Source organism: Elephas maximus, chromosome 3, assembly GCF_024166365.1.
Source record: "Elephas maximus indicus isolate mEleMax1 chromosome 3, mEleMax1 primary haplotype, whole genome shotgun sequence".
Lineage (NCBI taxonomy): Eukaryota > Metazoa > Chordata > Mammalia > Proboscidea > Elephantidae > Elephas > Elephas maximus.
This window is the reverse complement of record NC_064821.1, coordinates 100,549,504-100,567,629: the sequence shown is the minus strand read 5'-3', so window position 1 is coordinate 100,567,629 and position 18,126 is coordinate 100,549,504. Positions and strand designations below refer to the sequence as shown.

Here is an 18,126-nt window from a genome sequence, read left to right as displayed (position 1 = left end):
AGATAAGCTAGATAACTGGAATCTTGTAAAAATTAAATACTTTAACGCTGATCAAAAGGCTTCACCAAAATAGTAAAAAAGAGAACCTATAGAATGGGGAAAAAATTTTGGCTATTACAAATCAGACAAAGGTCTAATCTCTAAAATCTACAGGAAAATCCAACACCTCTACAATAAAAAGACAAAAAATCCAATTAAAAAATGGGCAAAGGAAATGAACAGATACTTCACCAAAGAAGACATTCAAGTGGCTAAGAGACACATGAGGAAATGCTCACGATCACTAGCTATTACAGAAATGCAAATCAAAACCACAATGAGATACCATCTCACCCCAACTTTACTAGACGAATCACAAAAACAGAAAATTACAAATGTTGGAGATTTTGCGGAGAGATTGGAACTCTTATGCACTGCTGGAAGGAATGGAAAATGATACAACCATTTTGGAAAATGATACAGCACTTCCTTAGAAAGCTAGAAATAGAAATACCATGATCTAGCAATCTCACTTGTAGGAATATATCCCAGAGAAGCAGGAGCCATCACATGAATAGACATGCATACCCATGTTCACTACAGCATTGTTCACAATAGCAAAGATATGGAAACAACCTAGATCCCCATCACCAGGTGAATGGATAAATAAACATACACACAGTGGAATACTACACTATGATAAAGAACAATGATGAATCTGCAAAGCATCTCACAACATGGATGGATCTGGAGGGCATTATGCTGAGGAAATAAGTCAATCACAAAAGGACAAATATTCTATGAGACCACTATAAAAACTCATGAAAAGGTTAACATACAAAAAGAAACAATCTTTGATGCTTATGAGGGAGGGGAGGAGTGGGGGTGGAAAAACACTAAATAGACAATAGATAAGTGGTAACTTTGCTGAAGGGTAAGACAGTACACAATACTGGGGAAGTCAGAACAACTTGATCAGGGTAAGGTCATGGAAACGCCATGGACAAATGCAAACAACCTTAGGGACCCAATTACTGGGCTGGGGACTTTGGGGACCATGGTCTTAAGGAACATCGAGCTCAACTGTCATAACAAACTGTATAAAGAAAATGTTCTACATTCTACTTTGGTGAGTAATGTCTGGGGTCTTAACAGCCTGTGAGTGGCCAATTAAGACACTCCATTGGTCTCACCCCTTTAGAAGCAAAGGAAAATGAAGAAAACTAAAGACACAAGGGAAAAATTAGTCCAAAGGACAAACAGACCACAACTACCATGGCCTCCACCAGAATGAGTCCAGTACAACTAGATAGCGCCCAGCTACCACCACTGACTTCACTGACAGGAATCACAATAGAGGGTCCTGGACAGAGCTGGAGAAAAACGTAGAACAAAATTCTAACTAAAAAAAAAAAAAAAAAGACCAGACTTACTGGCCTGACAGAGACTGAAGGAACACCGAGAGTATGGCCCATGGACACCCTTTTACCTCAGTAATCAAGTCACTCCAGAGGTTCACCTTTTAGCCTAAGATTAGACAGACCCATTGGACAAAATGAGACTAAAGGGGCACACCAGCTCAGGGCCAAAGACTAGAAGGTAGGAGGGTACAGGAAAGCTGGTAATAGGGAACCCAAGTTCGAGAAGGAGAGTACTGAAATGTCATGGGGTTGTTAACCAGTATCATAAAACAATATATGTACTGTTTAATAAGAAGCTAGTTTGTTCTGTAAAACTTCATCTAAAGTACAACAACAACAAAAAATGTTCCTAACAGAATACTGTGAAGAACTGAACTCCAACAAATTTTAAAACCTAGAAGAAGTGGACAAACGTCTGTAAACACACTACCTACATAAACTAGCATAAAGTGAGGTAAAAGATTTGAACAGACCCATAACAAAAGAATAAACTGAAGAGGTCGTTAAAAAAAAAAAAACTCCCAACAACAACAACAACAAAAAAGCCCTGGCCCAGATGGCTTCTCTGGAGAATTCTACCAAACATTCAGAGAAGAGCTGAAACCATTTCTACTCAAACTATTCCAGAACATAGAAAAGGGTGGAATACTCCCAAATTCATTTTATGATGCAAGAATATCCCTGATACCAAAGTCAGGCAAAGATACAACTAAAATGAAAATTGTAGAACAATATCTGTCATGACTACAGACACAAAAATCCTCAACAAAATCCTAGCCAACAGAATCCAACAACATATCAAAAAAATAATACATCACAACCAAGTGAAATTCATACCAGGTACACAAGGATGGTTCAACATGAGGAAATCAGGCAATATAATCCACCACATAAATAAAACAAACGAAAAGAACCACATGATCTTATCAATCAAAGCACAAAAGGCATTTGATAAAGTCCAACACCCAACACTGATAAAAATACTCAGCAAAATAGGAATAGAAGGGTAATTTCTCAACATAATTAAGAACACATATATAAAACTAACAGCCAACATTATTCTCAATGGAGAGAAACTGAAATCATTCCCCTTGAGAACAGGAAAAAGACAAGGTTGTCCTTTCTCACCACTCTTACTTAACATTGTACTGGAAGTCCTAGCTAGGGCAATAAGGCAAGAAAGGGAAATAAAAGCAGCCAAATTGGTAAGGAAGAAGTAAAACTATCCCTACTTGCAGATGACATGATCCTATACATAGAAAATCAGAGAAATTCCACAAGAAAGCTACTAGAACTAATAGAAAAAAAAAAAAAAATAGAAGAACCCAACAAAGTGGCAGGACACAAGATCAACATACAAAAAATTGATTGAATTCCTCTATAGTAACAAAGAGAACTCTGAAAAAAAATCAGGAAAATGATACCATTTATAATAGCCCCCCAAAAGATAAAATCCTTAGGAGTAAACCCAACCAATGATGCAAAAGACTTACACAAAAAAAACTACAAAGCACTATAGCAAGAAACCAAAAGAGACCTACATAAATGGAAAAACATACTATGTTCATGGATAGAAAGACTTAACATTGTGAAAATGTCACTACTACCCAAAAGGATCTACGGATATAATGGAATCCCAATCCAGATTCTATCAACATTCCTTAACAAAATGAAAAAACTAATCACCAACTTTATATGAAAAAGAAAGACACCCTAGATAAGTAAAGCACTACTAAAGAGGAACAAAGTAGGAGGCCTCACACTTCCCAATCTCAGAACCTACTATACAGCCACAGTTGTCAAACAGCTTGGTATTGGTACAACAGACACACAGACCAATGGAACAGAACCGAGAACCCAGAAGTAAATCCACCCACCTATGGGCAGCTGATCTTTGACAAAGGGCCAAATCCATTAAATGGGGAAAAGACAGTCTCTTAACAAATGGTGCTGGCGAAACTGGATATCTAATTGCAGAAAAATGAAACAGGATCCATACCTTATACCATACACAAAAACTAACTTGAGATGGATCAAAGACCTAAATGTAAAACCTAAAACTATAAAGATCGTGGAAGAAAAATAGGGGCAAACCTAGGGGCCCTAATTTACTGCATAAGTAGACTTCTAAACATAAGTAAAAATGCACAAACAGCAGAAGATAAACCACACAAGTGGGACCTCCTAAAAATTAAACACTTACACATATCAAAAGATTTCACAAAAGGAATAAAAAGAGAACATACAGACAGAAAAAAAATTTTGGGCAACGACACATCTGACAAGGGACTCATCTATAAAAACTTATAGAAAACTTCAGTACCTCAACAACAAAAAGACAAACAATCCAATTAAAAACAGGCAAAGGACATGAACACACGCTTCACCAAAGAAGATATTCAAGTGGCCAGTGAACACATCAAGAGACGTTCGTGATCTTTAGCCATTAGAGAGATGCAAATCAAAACAACAATGAGATATCACCTCACCCCAGCAATAATTGCAACAATCAAAAAAACAGAAAACAACAAATGTTGGTAAGGGTGTGGGGAGACTGGAACTGTCATACACTGCTGGTGGAAATGTAAAACAGTACAAGCCCTATGGAAAACAATATGCTGCTTCCTTAAAAAGTAAGAAATACCGTACGATCCAGCAATTCCACTGCTAGGCATACGTCCTAGAGAAATAAGAGTTATGACACGAATAGAGGTACGCACACCTATATTCACTGAAACATTATAAACAACAGTAAAAAAGATGGGAACGGAGGCAGAGCCAAGATGGCGGAATGGACAGAAGCTTCCGTCGAGCCCTCTTTACAACAAAGACCCGAGAAAACAAGTGAAACGAGTATATTAGTAACACGCTGGGAGCCCTGAGCATCAAAGGCAAGCTTAGACAATGGGCTGAGGAGCAGGGGGAGGAATAGGCTGTTCAGAGGTGGAGAGGAGTTACCGGACCTGAATCGCTGGGAGCCTTCAGGCACCATTCCTGGGAGCGGAGGCGGCGGCAGCGGGCTAGTACTACCGTTCGGCCGCAGTTTCCTCAGGAGAAGCAGCCAGCCACACAGCCCACTCACACCTCCAGAACCTGAGGAGAACGGCACTCTCGGCAAAAGCTAAGTACTTATGTATATTTTACCATGCCCCCCCAGCCCCCAAGCCGACTTCAGTGGCTGAATCTCTGGGCCTGAGATAGACCCTGGTGAGCACCTAGAGCTGTCCACCCGGCCTTGGAGAAGGAAAATATTTGCAACTGGGGTGAAAAGATAATTTGCTAGCTCCATTAACCGGGGTAGCTCAGGACTGAAGTGGCTCCTGTCCAGGCATAAAGCATCCGTGGACCTTGAGCACCTTTCCCTTCTGCATGGACCTGTGTGGGCCTATTTGGGGAGAATAGGCCCTTGTTGGCAAACTCCAACTATTTCAACTGTGCGGTGGAGATGTGGGTGTTTGACATTTGACATTGCTTTGCCTATTAAACAAGGTCCTCAACTACCCACAACACGGACCTAAGGACTGGTAGCTCCACTCAGGTCACGCAGCCAGCCATGACAGGGGTCCAAAGACAACTACTACCTCCCAGTCCTTACCCTAAAAATTTTGGTGCCCATGGTCCCTCTGCAGAACCCACCCACCAGCACGCTCTAGGGAACAGAGACACGTTTTCCTCAGAGACACTTGGGGGTCGGTTCTCACCCCCTGCCTTGTTCACAGTGTAAGCCCCTGCTGCAATCAGATACCGGTATATATGCCAATCACCCCGCCCCTCTAAGACTGTAGGACAGAGCCTGTACCACACACTTGATATCAGCTACTTGGAAACCTCAGCTGAATTCATACAAGAAAACTGAATGGACTCCTAGACTGCTATACCTGATCACAGCTCTAGCCAGCTAGGGACAGGACACCCAAGCTCCAAACGTGAAAATAATCAAGCTAACTCACTCAAGTAACCCATGGGGGTATACCAAAACAAAACAAAGCAAGCAGCTACAATGCAGTAAGCAAGCATAAACTAATACAATAACTTATAGATGGCTCGGAGACAACAGTCAATATCAAGTCACAAAAAGAAACAGGCCATGATCACCTCAACAGGCTCTCAAAACAAAGAATCCAGGGATCTTTTAGATGAAAGTGCATTCCTGGAATTACCAGATGCAGAATACAAAAGTTTAACACACAGAACCCTTCAACACATGAGGAAGGAAATGAGGCAATAGGCAGAACAAGCCAAGGAACACACAGATAAAGCAACTGAAGAAATCAGAAATACTATTCAGGAACATAACGAAAACTTTAATAAGCTGGAAAAATCCATAGACAGACAGCAATCAGAAATTCAGAAGATTAACAATAAAATTACAGAATTAGATAACTCAATAGAAAGTCAGAGGAACAGAATTGAGCAAGTAGAAGCTAGAGTTTCTGAACTTGGAGATAAATCACTTGGCACTAATATATCTGAAGAAAAATCAGATAAAAGAGTTTTAAAAAATGAAGAAACCTTAAGAATCATGTGGGACTCTATTAAGAGAAATAACCTACAAGTGACTAGAGTATCAGAACAGGGAGGGATAACTGAAAATACAAAGAAAATTCTTGAGGATTTGTTAGCAGAAAACTTCCCTGATATTGTGAAAGATGAGAAGATATCTATCCAAGATGCTCACTAAACTCCATGTAAGGTAGATCTTAAAAGAAAGTCACCAAGACATGTTATAATCAAGCTTGCCAAAACCAAAGATAAAGAGGCAATTATGAGAGCAGCAAAGGATAAAAGAACAGTCACCTACAAAGGAGAGCCAATAAGAGTAAGCTCAGACTATTCAGCAGAAACCATGCACGCAAGAAGGCAATGGGATGACATATTTAAAAAATTGGAGGAAAAAAATTGCTAGCCAAGAATCATATATCCATCAAAACTGTCTCTTAAATATGAAGGTGAAATTAAGACATTTCCACATAAACACAAGTTGAGGGAATTTGTGAAAACCAAACCAAAACTACAAGAAATACTAAAGGGAGTTCATTGGTTAGAAAATCAATAATATCAAGTATCAACCCAAGACTACAAAACTGGGCAGAGCAACCAGAGTTCAACCCAGACAGGGAAATAAAAAAAAAACAAAGCAAGATTTAAAAAAAAAAAAAAAAAGCCCAACAAGGGTAACGGCGATATTATTACATAAAAGAAGACAACATTAAGATAATAAAGAGGGACTAAGAAATGTAATCATACACCTTCCATATGGAGAGGAAGATACAGCGATACAAAGAAATAAAAGTTAGCTTTAAATTTAGGAAAACGGGTAAATGATAAGGTAACCACAAAGGAGACAAACTATCCTACTCATCAAAATAAAATACAAGGGAAAAATAGAGACTCAGCAGAAACAAAATCAACAACAAATATGAGGAAAAGACAATATATAAAGAAAATCTACTCAGGACATAAAATCAACAGGGAAAAATAAACTATCAACACACAAAAAAGACATCAAAATGTTAGCACTAAATTCATACCTATCCATAATTACCCTGAATGTAAATGGACTAAATACACCAATAAAGAGACAGAGAGTGACAGAATGGATTAAAAACCAAGATCCGTCTATATGCTGCCTACAAGAGACACACCTTAGACTTAGAGACACAAACAAATTAAAACTCAAACGATGGAAAAAAATATATCAAGCAAACAACAATCAAAAACGAGCAGGAGTGGCAATATTAATTTCTGACAAAATAGACTTTAAAGTTAAATTTATCAGAAAGGATAAGGAAGGGCACTATATAATGATTAAAGGGACAATACACCAAGAAGATACAACCATATTAAATATTTATGCACCCAATGACAGGGCTGCAAGATACACAAAACACACTCTATTAGCACTGAAAAGTGAGACAGACAGCTCCATAATAATAGTAGGAGACTTCAACACAGCACTTTCGGTGAAGGACAGGACATCCAGAAAGAAGCTCAATAAAGACACGGAAGATATAAATGCCACAATCAACCAACTTGACCTCGGAAACATATATAGAACACTCCACCCAACAGCAACCAAGTATACTTTCTTTTCTAGTGCACATGGAACATTCTCTAGAATACACCACATATTCCATCACAAAGCAAGCCTCAGCAGAATCCAAAACACTGACATATTACAAAGCATCTTCTCTGACCATAAGGCCATAAAGTGGAAATCAGTAATAGGAAAAGCAGGGAAAAGAAATCAAACACTTGGAAACTGAACAATACCCTGCTCAGAAAAGACTGGATTACAGAAGACATTAAGGATGGAATAAAGAAATTCACAGAATCCAATGAGAATGAAAACACTTCCTAGCAGAACCTTTGGGACACAGCAAAAGCTGTGCTCAGAGGCCAATTTATATCAATAAATGCACACATCCAAAAAGAAGAAAGGGCCAAAATCAAAGAACTATCCCTACAACTTGAACAAATAGAAAGAGAGCAACAAAAGAAACCCACAGGCACCAGAAGAAAACAAATAATCAAAATTAGAGCTGAACTAAATGAAATGGAAAACAGAAAAACAATTGAAAGAATTAATAAGACCAAAAGCAGGGCTTTTGAAAAACTCAACAAAATTGATAAAGCACTGGCCAAACTGACAAAAGAAAAACAGGAGAGGAAGCAAATAACCCGAATAAGAAATGAGACGGGCGATATTACAACAGACCCAACTGAAGTTAAAAGAATCATATCAGATTACTATGAAAACCTATGCTCAAACAAATTTGAAAACCTAGAAGAAATGGATGAATTCCTAGAAACACACTACCTACCTAACCTAACAGAAACAGAGGTAGAACAACTAAGTAGACCCATAACAAAAGAAGAGATTGAAAAGGTAATCAAAAAACTCCCAACAAAAAAAAGCCCTGGTCCGGACGGCTCCACTGCAGAGTTCTACCAAACTTCCTGAGAAGAGTTAACACCACTACTACCAAAGGTATTTCAGAGCATAGAAAAGGACGGAATACTACCAAACTCATTCTATGAAGCCACCATATCCCTGATACCAAAACCAGGTAAAGACACCACAAGAAAAGAAAAGGACACACCTATATCCCTCACCAATGTAGATGCAAAAATCCTCAACAAAATTCTAGCCAAGAGAATTCAACAACATATCAAAAAAAAATTCACCATGACCAAGTGGGATTCATAACAGGTATGTAGGGATGGTTCAACATTAGAAAAACAATTCATGTAATCCACCACATACATAAAACAGAAGAGAAGAATCACATGATTTTATCAATTGATGCAGCAAAGGCATTTGACAAAGTTCAACACTCATTCATGATAAAAACTCTCAGCAAAATAGGGATAGAAGGAAAATTTCTCAACATAATAAAGGGCATTTATTCAAAGGCAACAGCCAACATCACCCTAAATGGAGAGAGCCTGAAAACATTCCCCCTGAGATCAGGAACCAGACAAGGATGCCCTTTATCACCACTTACTCAACATTGTGCTGGAAATCCTAGCCAGAGCAATTAGGCTAGATAAAGAAATATAGGGCCTCCGGATTGGCAACGAAGAAGTCAAAGTATCTCTATTTGCAGATGACATGATCTTAGACACAGAAAACCCTAAGGAATCCTCCAGAAAACTACTGAAACTAATAGAAGAGTTCAGCAGGGTATCGGGATACAAGATAAACATACAAAAATCAGTTGGATTCCTTTACACCAACAAAAAGAACATCGAAGAGGAAATCACCAAATCAATGCCATTTACAGTAGCCCCCAAGAAGATAAAATACTTAGGAATAAATCTTACCAGAGATGTAAAAGACTTATACAAAGAAAACTACAGTACACTTCTGCAAGAAACCAAGAGAGACTTACGTAAGTGGAAGAACATACCGTGGCTTGTGGATAGGAAGACTTAACATTATAAAAATGTCTATTCTACCAAAACCAATCTACACATTTAATGCAATTCTGATGCAAATCCCAACGACATTCTTTAATGCGATGGAGAAACAAATCACCAGTTTCATATGGAAGGAAAAGAGGCCCCAGATAAATAAGGCATTACTGAAAAAGAGAACAAAGTGGGAGGCCTTACTTTACCTGATTTTAGAATCTATTATACCACCATAGTAGTCAAAACATCCTGGTACTGGTACAACAACAGATACATGGACCAATGGAACAGGATTGAGAATCCAGACATAAATCCACCCACGTATGAGCAGTTGATATTTGACAAAGGCCCCAAAACAGTTAAATGGGGAAAAGATAGTCTTTTTAACAAATGGTGCTGACATAACTAGATATCCATCTGCAAAAAAATGAAACAAGACCCATACCTCACTCCATGTACAAGAACTAACTCAAAATGGATCAAAGACCAAAATATAAAATCTAAAACGATAAAGATCATAGAAGAAAAGATAGGGACAATGTTAGGAGCCCTAATACATGGCATAAACACGATACAAAACATTATAAAGAATGTAGAAGAAAAACTAGATAACTGGGAGCCCCTAAAAATCAAATACTTATGCTCATCCAAAGACTTCACCAAAAGAGTAAAAAGACTACCTACAGACTGGGAAAAAGTTTTAGCTATGACATTTCTGATCAGCGCCTGAACTCTAAAATCTACATGATACTGCAAAAATTCAACTACAAAAAGACAAATAACCCAATTAAAAAATGGGCAAAAGATATGAATAGACACTTCACTAAAGAAGACATTCAGGTAGCTAACAGAAATATGAGGAAATATTCACAATCATTAGCCATTAGAGAAATGCAGATCAAACTACAGTGATATTTCATCTCACTCCAACAAGGCTGGCATTAATCCAAAACACACAAAATAATAAATGTTGGAGAGGCTGTGGAGAGACTGGAATACTTCTACACTGCTGGTGGGAATGTCAAATGGTACAACCACTTTGGAAATCGATTTGCTGCTTCCTTAAAAAGCTAGAAATAGAACTACCATACAATCCAGCAATCCCACTCCTTGGAATATATCCTAGAGAAATAAGAGCCTTTACACAAACAGATATGTGCACACCCATGTTTACTGCAGCACTGTTTACAATAGCAAAAACATGGAAGCAACCAAGGTGCCCATCAATGAATAAATGGATAAATAAAGTATGGTATAGTCACACAATGGAATACTATGCATTGATAAAGAACAGTGAGGAATCTGTGAAACATTTCATAACATGGAGGAACCTGGAAGGCATTATGCTGAGTGAAATTAGTCAGTTGCGAAAGGACAAATATTGTATAAGACCACTATTATAAGAACTTGGGAAATAGTTTAAACTGAGAAGAAAATATTCTTTTGTGGTTACGAGAAGGGGGAGGGAGGGAGGGTGGGAGAGGGGTACTCACTAATTAGATAGTAAATAAGAACTACTTTAGGTGAAGGGAAAGACAGCACACAATACAGGGGAGGTCAGCACAATTGGACTAAACCAAAAGCAAAGAAGTTCCTGAATAAACTGAATGTGTCGAAGGCCAATGTAGCCAGGGCAGGGGTCTGGGGACCATGGTTTCAGGGGACATCTAAGTCAATTGGCATAATAAAATCTATTAAGGAAACATTCTGCATCCCACTTTGAAGAGTGGCGTCTGGGGTCTTAAATGCTAGCAAGCAGCCATCTAAGATGCATCAATTGGTCTCAACCCACCTAGATCAAAGGAGAATGAAGAACACCAAGGACACAAAGTGATTATGAGCCCAAGAGACAGAAAGGGCCACATGAACCAGCGACTACATCATCCTGAGACCAGAAGATCTAGATGGTGCCTGGCTATAACTGATGACTGCCCTGACAAGGAACACAACAGAGAACCCCTGAGGAAGCAAGAGAGCAGTGGGATGCAGACCCCAAATTCTCATAAGACCAGACTTAATAATCTGATTGAGACTAGAAGGACCTCAGTGGTCATGGCGCCAACACCTTCTGTTGGCCCCGGACAGGATCCATTCCCAAAGCCAACTCTTTAGACATGATTGGACTTGAGAATGGATTGGAGAGGGATGCTGGTGAGGAGTGAGCTTCTTTGATCAGGTGGACACTTGAGACTATGTTGGCATCTCCTGCCTGGAAGGGAGATGAGAGGGTGGAGGGGGCTAGAAGCTGATGAAAAGGACACAAAAAGAGAGAGTGGAGGTAGAGAGCAGACTGTCTCCTTAGGGGGAGAGTAATTGGGAGGATGTAGCAAGGTGTATATGGGTTTTTGTGTGAGAGACTGACTTGATTTGTAAACTTTCACTTAAAGCACAATAAAAATTATTAAAAAAAAAAAAAAAGACAGAAACAACCTTAGTGCCCATCAACAGATGAATGGATAACTGTGGCATACACACACAATGGAATACTACACAACGTTAGAGAATAATGACGAATTTGAGAAACATTTCACAACAAAAAAAAAGGAACCTACTTGCCTTCGAGTCAATTCCGACTCATAGTGACCCTATAGGACAGAGTAGAACTGCCCCATAGAGTTTCCAAGGAGCGCTTGGCGGATTCAAACTGCCGACCTTTTGGTTAGCAGCCGTAGCACTTAACCACTATGCCACCAGGGTTTCCATTTACAAGGATGAGTAAAAATCAAGTCATTCACAAAAGGGTAAATATTGTATGAGACCACTGTTATAAAAAGTCAAGAAAAGGTTTACACACAGAGAAAGAAACATTCTTTGATGGTTATCAGTGATGGGAGAGGGAGGAAGGGAAAATCACTAGATACCAATCCAGATTCACTGCTGTCGATTCCAACTCATAGCAATCCCAGAGGGTTTCCAAGACTATAAATCTCTACAGAAGCAGACTGCCACATCTTTCTCTCACAGAGCCATTGGTTGAGATAGTAGACAGGTGTTAACTTGGCTGAAGGGTTAAACAATACACAATACGGGGGAAGTCAGCACAACATGACCAAGGGAAAGGAAGACACTGAGAGGTATGCAAGAGTAAAAGGAAACAATGATAAATACTATTACATAAACAATCCTGCAATAACAGTAATAACAAACAATAATTAACAAGTGGATACATAGGTAGATATGTAAGCAGAACAGGTGTGGGATGGCATATGGGAATACACCCGTGAACAAATCAGTTTGGCAGAGGATATTTCTACATATGCATCAGTATGTGCTGAAAATATATCCATGAATACCGTAGAGCACACAGGGGGCACAGTTATGAAAACTCCTTAGCCATAATCACACACCTTGAGGGACTGAGTCGCTGGGATTCAGGGCTTAGACCATAGTTTCGGGGGACATCTACGTCAACTGGCATAACACAGTACGTAAAGAAAATGTTCTACATCCTACTTTGGCGAGTAGTGACCGGGGTCCTAAAAGCTTGTGAACGGCCATCTAAGAAACAACTATTCGTCTCTTCTCATCTGTGGCAAAGAAGAGTGAAGGAAATCAAAGTCTGAAGGAAACGATTAGTCCAAAAAACTAATGGACCACACGAACCATAGCTTCCACTAGCCTGAGACCAGAAGTAGCATATGGTGCTTGGCTACCACTACTGATCGTTCTGAGTGGGATCAGTGTAGGAAGTCCTGGACAGAGGGGGAGGAAAATTTAGAACAAAATTCAAATCCATAAAAAAGATGAGACTTACTGGTCTGACAGAGGCTGGTGGAACCTCCAAGATTAAAGCCCTTAGATACCCTTCAAACCTGGAACTGAACCCACTCCCAGAGACCACCTTTCAGCCAAACAATAGGCAGGCCTAGAAACTGAATAACACCCAGGAAGAAGTGCACCTCAGAACAATCAACCACAGGAGACCAAAAGGGCAGCATTTGCCCAAAAACAAAGTTCAGAAGGCAGGAAGAGGCAGGAAAGATGGGCGAATGGAAACAGGGAACTCAGGGAGGGAGTGGGTAGAGTGTTGTCACATTGAGGGGACTGCAACTAATGTCATGCAAACAAAATGTATATAAATTGTTGAATGGGAAACAAATTTGCTCTGTAAGCTTTCACCCAAACCACGATAAAATGTTCAAAAATATACATATATAATTTACCCACTTCTACAACTGAAAAAAAGTAAAAAAGAGACTACTGCTTTTTTGTAGTATGCTTTCAAAAACCTTTTTAAAAAATCTTCAAGTACAAATCAGACAGGCTCCAATTTATAAACAGATTGTGTTGCAAAAGTTTTTAATTTGGAAAGCTTTAATTCAATGTAGAAAAAAATTATCTATTCAAACAAAATTTAATTGAACTATAGTACTAAATGAGTTTTATAATTTGGAGATGGATGACAAATAGGGAAACTAGTTCCCTGTTTTTCAGATTAAAGACAAGGTATAGGCAAAAATTTTAAATAAGCAATGATAAACTTTCGTACTTTTCCATCTCTGTTTCTATAATCTCTCACTTCCTAATCCTTTTCCAAAACACCCTATCATGGCACCCATTCAAGGCATGGTTACCTAAGAAAGTGTTCAGAGCATAAAAATTACATTTAACCTTTTCTTCTACCCCTGACAAAAATTTCTATTCTTTCATTAAGTTATTAGGACAGATGTTACCCTGAGATGCATCAGCTTGTCCACAGATTGATTCAGAAGGATTATAAAGTTCCAAAACTGCATGCAAACTTTCATGTACATCTGTTTACATATATTCATCAAGGAAAGTGCCCATATTTTCATCAGATTTCAAAAAGATTTTGTGACCCCCCACCACAAAAAAAAAACTAAACAGTTGAGTATCATTTTTTTAGGAGGAAATGAAGATTAAACTGATTTATCTTGGCTGCGGCCCACTAACTTTTCTAGAGGTATCTGCATTTAACTGTGTTTAAATAAAAAGCAGCAGCCCTGGTTGTGCAAGCAGTTTGCAATTGGCTGCTAACATAAAAGTTGGCTGTTCAAATCCACCTAGTCACAACATGAAAGAAAGGCCTGGCAATCTGCTTTACGATTACAGCCAAGAAAACTCTATGGAACAGTTCTATTCTGTAACACATGGGGTCGCCATAAGTCGGAATCAACTTGATAGCAATGTTTTTGTTTTTAGTATAGAGACCACGCAACTAATCCCTTTTCATGGTACAAGATCCACAATGTAAAACTGAAAGCTCTTGTTTCTATAAAAGTTGTTACTAACACATTTTAAAAGTCAGCTAGCGTATTTCTGAGGAAACGCTGGTGGCGTAGTGGATAAGTGCTACGGCTGCCAACCTGAGGGTCAGCAATTGGAATCTGCCAAGCGCTCCTTGGAAACTCTGTGGGGCAGTTCTACTCTGTCCTATAAAGGGTCGCATATTTCTGAACACCCCTGGAGTTACATACCAAAATCAGCTATCTTGGCATTCATGTGTGCATCCAAGAGCACATTCTCTGGTTTCAGGTCTCGATGAACAACCATATGCCTATGACAGTAATCCACAGCAGACAGAATCTGCTGAAAGAGTCGTCTGGCTTCCATCTCTTCAACCTATCAAGTATAAAACAAACTGCACTAAGGATATCTGGGATATCTATATAGCAAGAGCTTTAATTTATAATCAGCCTAAATATAATTGAGTAAAGCCCATTAAAATTGTGTTGGAATTCTCAGCAAAACAAAACAAAAACTTGCATCAAAACATGTCAATCAATAGGTTTTTCTTTGATGCTAGGCAGTAAGATTTAATATTCAGTTAATATTTACTAAATGCACACAAAGTTCAGTCAATGGTAAAACATAATCTGAAACAGAATTTCTTTGCAAGTAGTAAGAAAAGGAAATAACTGAAGCTTCAACATGATCTTATGAAACAGGTTTTTCATTTTGAAAACCATAGTCATCATGTCAGCAATTAAGTAAAACATGTTTCCTAGAATCAGAATTGTGAGAATCAGTATTGTGAAAGGTAGAATTTTTAAAAAAGCAAATTTGTCTAATATCCTGTATGTTTAGTTGAACATTGTTAAAAGACGCAATCCCCATTCTGAAGATATATTTGTGGTTTACTTTTCTTTTTTTAAGCTTAGGGGCTTAGTGCACTAGACAATAGGTTACTTACCCGTCCATGTTTACAGATGTAGTCAAATAATTCACCACCAGATACATACTCCATTACCATAAAAAAGTCCGTTGGTGTGCTGATCACCTGGTATCTTTTTTTGTAAATGAAAAAAGTTAATAAAAAATGTCACTTTAGCCAAAGTCAACCTAATACATCTACTCTTGCTACAATTTTATACTCCAGTGTTTTACAATATATTGAGATGGCCACAAATTATATAAAACCCAACCCAGTATTATATAATGTTATCAAAATAATCAAAACTATAAACCCGGAGCTGTACAAAATTCATCTACTTCCTGATGATCATGGACTTTCCTTCGGCCCCTTCTTTCGTGCTCACACAATCTTTGAAATCTTTTATTCTTCAACAACTGCATTAGGCATTACTTTTCTATTTAAACAAAAATTTGTTTACAGTCTAAAGAGATAAGGTGACATACATATTTAAACAAAAATAAAAACATTCTTGGACAGGTTAAATGATACCACAACTACATAATCATGAATGCAAAATCCAGAAAGTGGACAAATGACCCTTTCTTCTGCAAATAAAATTCAAGGAAAAAGGGGTGGGGGGGAGGGCGGCTATAGATTAAAATTTAAAAGATACACTGATCAGTTATGATCCAAACAAACCAATTTCTAAAACCATTTATGAAACAATCAAGAAAGTCTGAATACTGACTGGATAGTTGATAATATTACTGCCATTTTTTAGGTAATACGGTATTCTGCTTATGTTATTAAAAAAAAGGGGGGGCTTTATCTTCTAGAGTAGGTTCTGAAGAGTTTACAAATTAATAATAACATAATGTTCAGAATTTGCTTAATAATCTCGGGTGGAAAGTGAAAGGGAGCAGATAAAAGAGTTTACAATTGTTGAAGCTGAATGACAGATACATGGAGCTTCATTATTTTTGTGCACTTTAAAATTTTTCCATAATAAAGAGTTAAATACCTACACACGTGTATGTGTCTGTATATACATAAATATATAGTTTTCTCCTAGGCACTCAAAACTGGGCACATTAAAAAATGATAATAATAAAGAATCTTAGCTTTATTTGACAAAATTAATTTTTTCCTAAAAATCTACAACTTCCCCCCATTACTACAATTTTACCAAATCAAGTTTTGACACTGAAAACAACTTAAATATAATTTTAATGTTTTAACTGAGATTGTACTTAGCATTTACATAAAAGAACAATTGTTCCACTTTTTTAAACTGATTACCTTGTTTATAAAGAATCACCTACAGTCTGGATGATTATGACCAATATCGGCTGTATAGTTTTTGCATGACTTAAAGCACTCAGTGAAAGGTCCAAGGGAGAGCTGAAAAATGACCCAGACCCCATCTTCCAGTCAGTGCATCTTGACACTGCTTATGCCAGAAGCAGAGGGACCTTTTGGTAATTTGTCCACCCAGACGGGCACCTTTTATTTACGTGCACGAGGCAAGTACATGTTACCTGGTGGTCCCAGTTACTATTTCCTCTTAAAGAGAGGGGAACATGGCCAGGAAATTGGTGATAAAACTATATGCTATAAATTTTAAGAGAATATTAGCATAAATAAATGAAACACTTGAAATATGCAAAATATTAACTCTTCAGTGACCCAATTATTTTCTGCTTTGAATTTTTTGTTGATACTATGTGTTTTCATTAATGGAAGCATGCTGAATCACTGCGTGTATCTGAATTTTTGGTAGGTAGTATGTTTTTTTCTTGCCCTCTCCCACAAGCCTACCCTAAGTGTTCAGGGGTACATATAAAAAGTACCATTACTTATACTCCAAGTCCCCACCAGGGTCTACTGGTACATACGTGAAAATGTAAAAATTTTCAAAATTCGTATTTTTCTTACCAAAAATTCAGACACTTCATACAATACTCTGTAAAAACAGTAATTTCCAGCACATGCCTGTTTCTTCAGTTCTGAACAGTCATAAAGGCCCCTACCTCGTGTCAGAACAAACTGTCAGTGGTACATCAGCTTCCCAACAAATCTGAGGCTGAAAAAGTTCATGGTTGCTATACATATCACCGGGCACAAAACGATTTTAAAGCTACAATATTGAAAATGAGAGCTTTTAAATTTTTTCAGAAGTAATATCTCTAATAGCAATCAATCTTTGGAATGAAACATGACAAGGTATCACACTTTATATAAAACTAATGAATACAACTGAGGGATAAAATTGAGCCTACTTCAAAAGAACCATGCAAAGAGGATTTTACCTAAGAACTTTAATACAAATGGTAGATAAAACAAAAGCAAAAAAAAAAAAAACCCATTGCTGTCGAATCGATTCCAAGTCACAGCAACCCTATAGGACAGAGTAGAACTGCCCCTTAGGGTTTCCAAGGAGCAGATGGTGGATCTGAACTGCCGACCTTTTGGTTAGCAGCCAAGCTCTTAACCACTGGACTCCAAAATAAAAGCAGTTAAGATAAAGCTATCTTAACAGACACCGAACTCTGATCATATAAACTGAACAGTATAGGGCAGGAGCATCTACTGTGTAACTTCACTGTAGGTCAATGTGATTTATTAACAGAAATCTCAATCACTTTTCTGTTCAGTACATTTTGGGGGCATAAAAGAAGTAATAAGATTCTAATTAATAAATTTAATGCTGAT

The 18,126-nt window shown here is 38.0% G+C and overlaps 1 protein-coding gene across 3 annotated transcripts in view; it reads right to left on the bottom strand.

Annotated features, from left to right (window-relative positions):
• Positions 1 to 18,126, bottom strand: part of PRKAA2 (protein kinase AMP-activated catalytic subunit alpha 2) — a 128,588-nt gene that overhangs the window by 50,818 nt on the left and 59,644 nt on the right. For all 3 annotated transcript variants that reach the window (XR_007516658.1, XM_049879375.1, XM_049879374.1), the window contains exons 3-4: positions 15,472 to 15,565; positions 14,756 to 14,900 (exon numbers count right to left, since the gene is read on the bottom strand). Coding sequence is in view for 2 of the 3 variants with exons in the window: in XM_049879375.1 (XP_049735332.1) it covers positions 14,756 to 14,900; positions 15,472 to 15,565 (239 nt within the window). In the remaining variant the exon portion in view is untranslated. The remainder of the gene's footprint in view (positions 1 to 14,755; positions 14,901 to 15,471; positions 15,566 to 18,126) is intronic.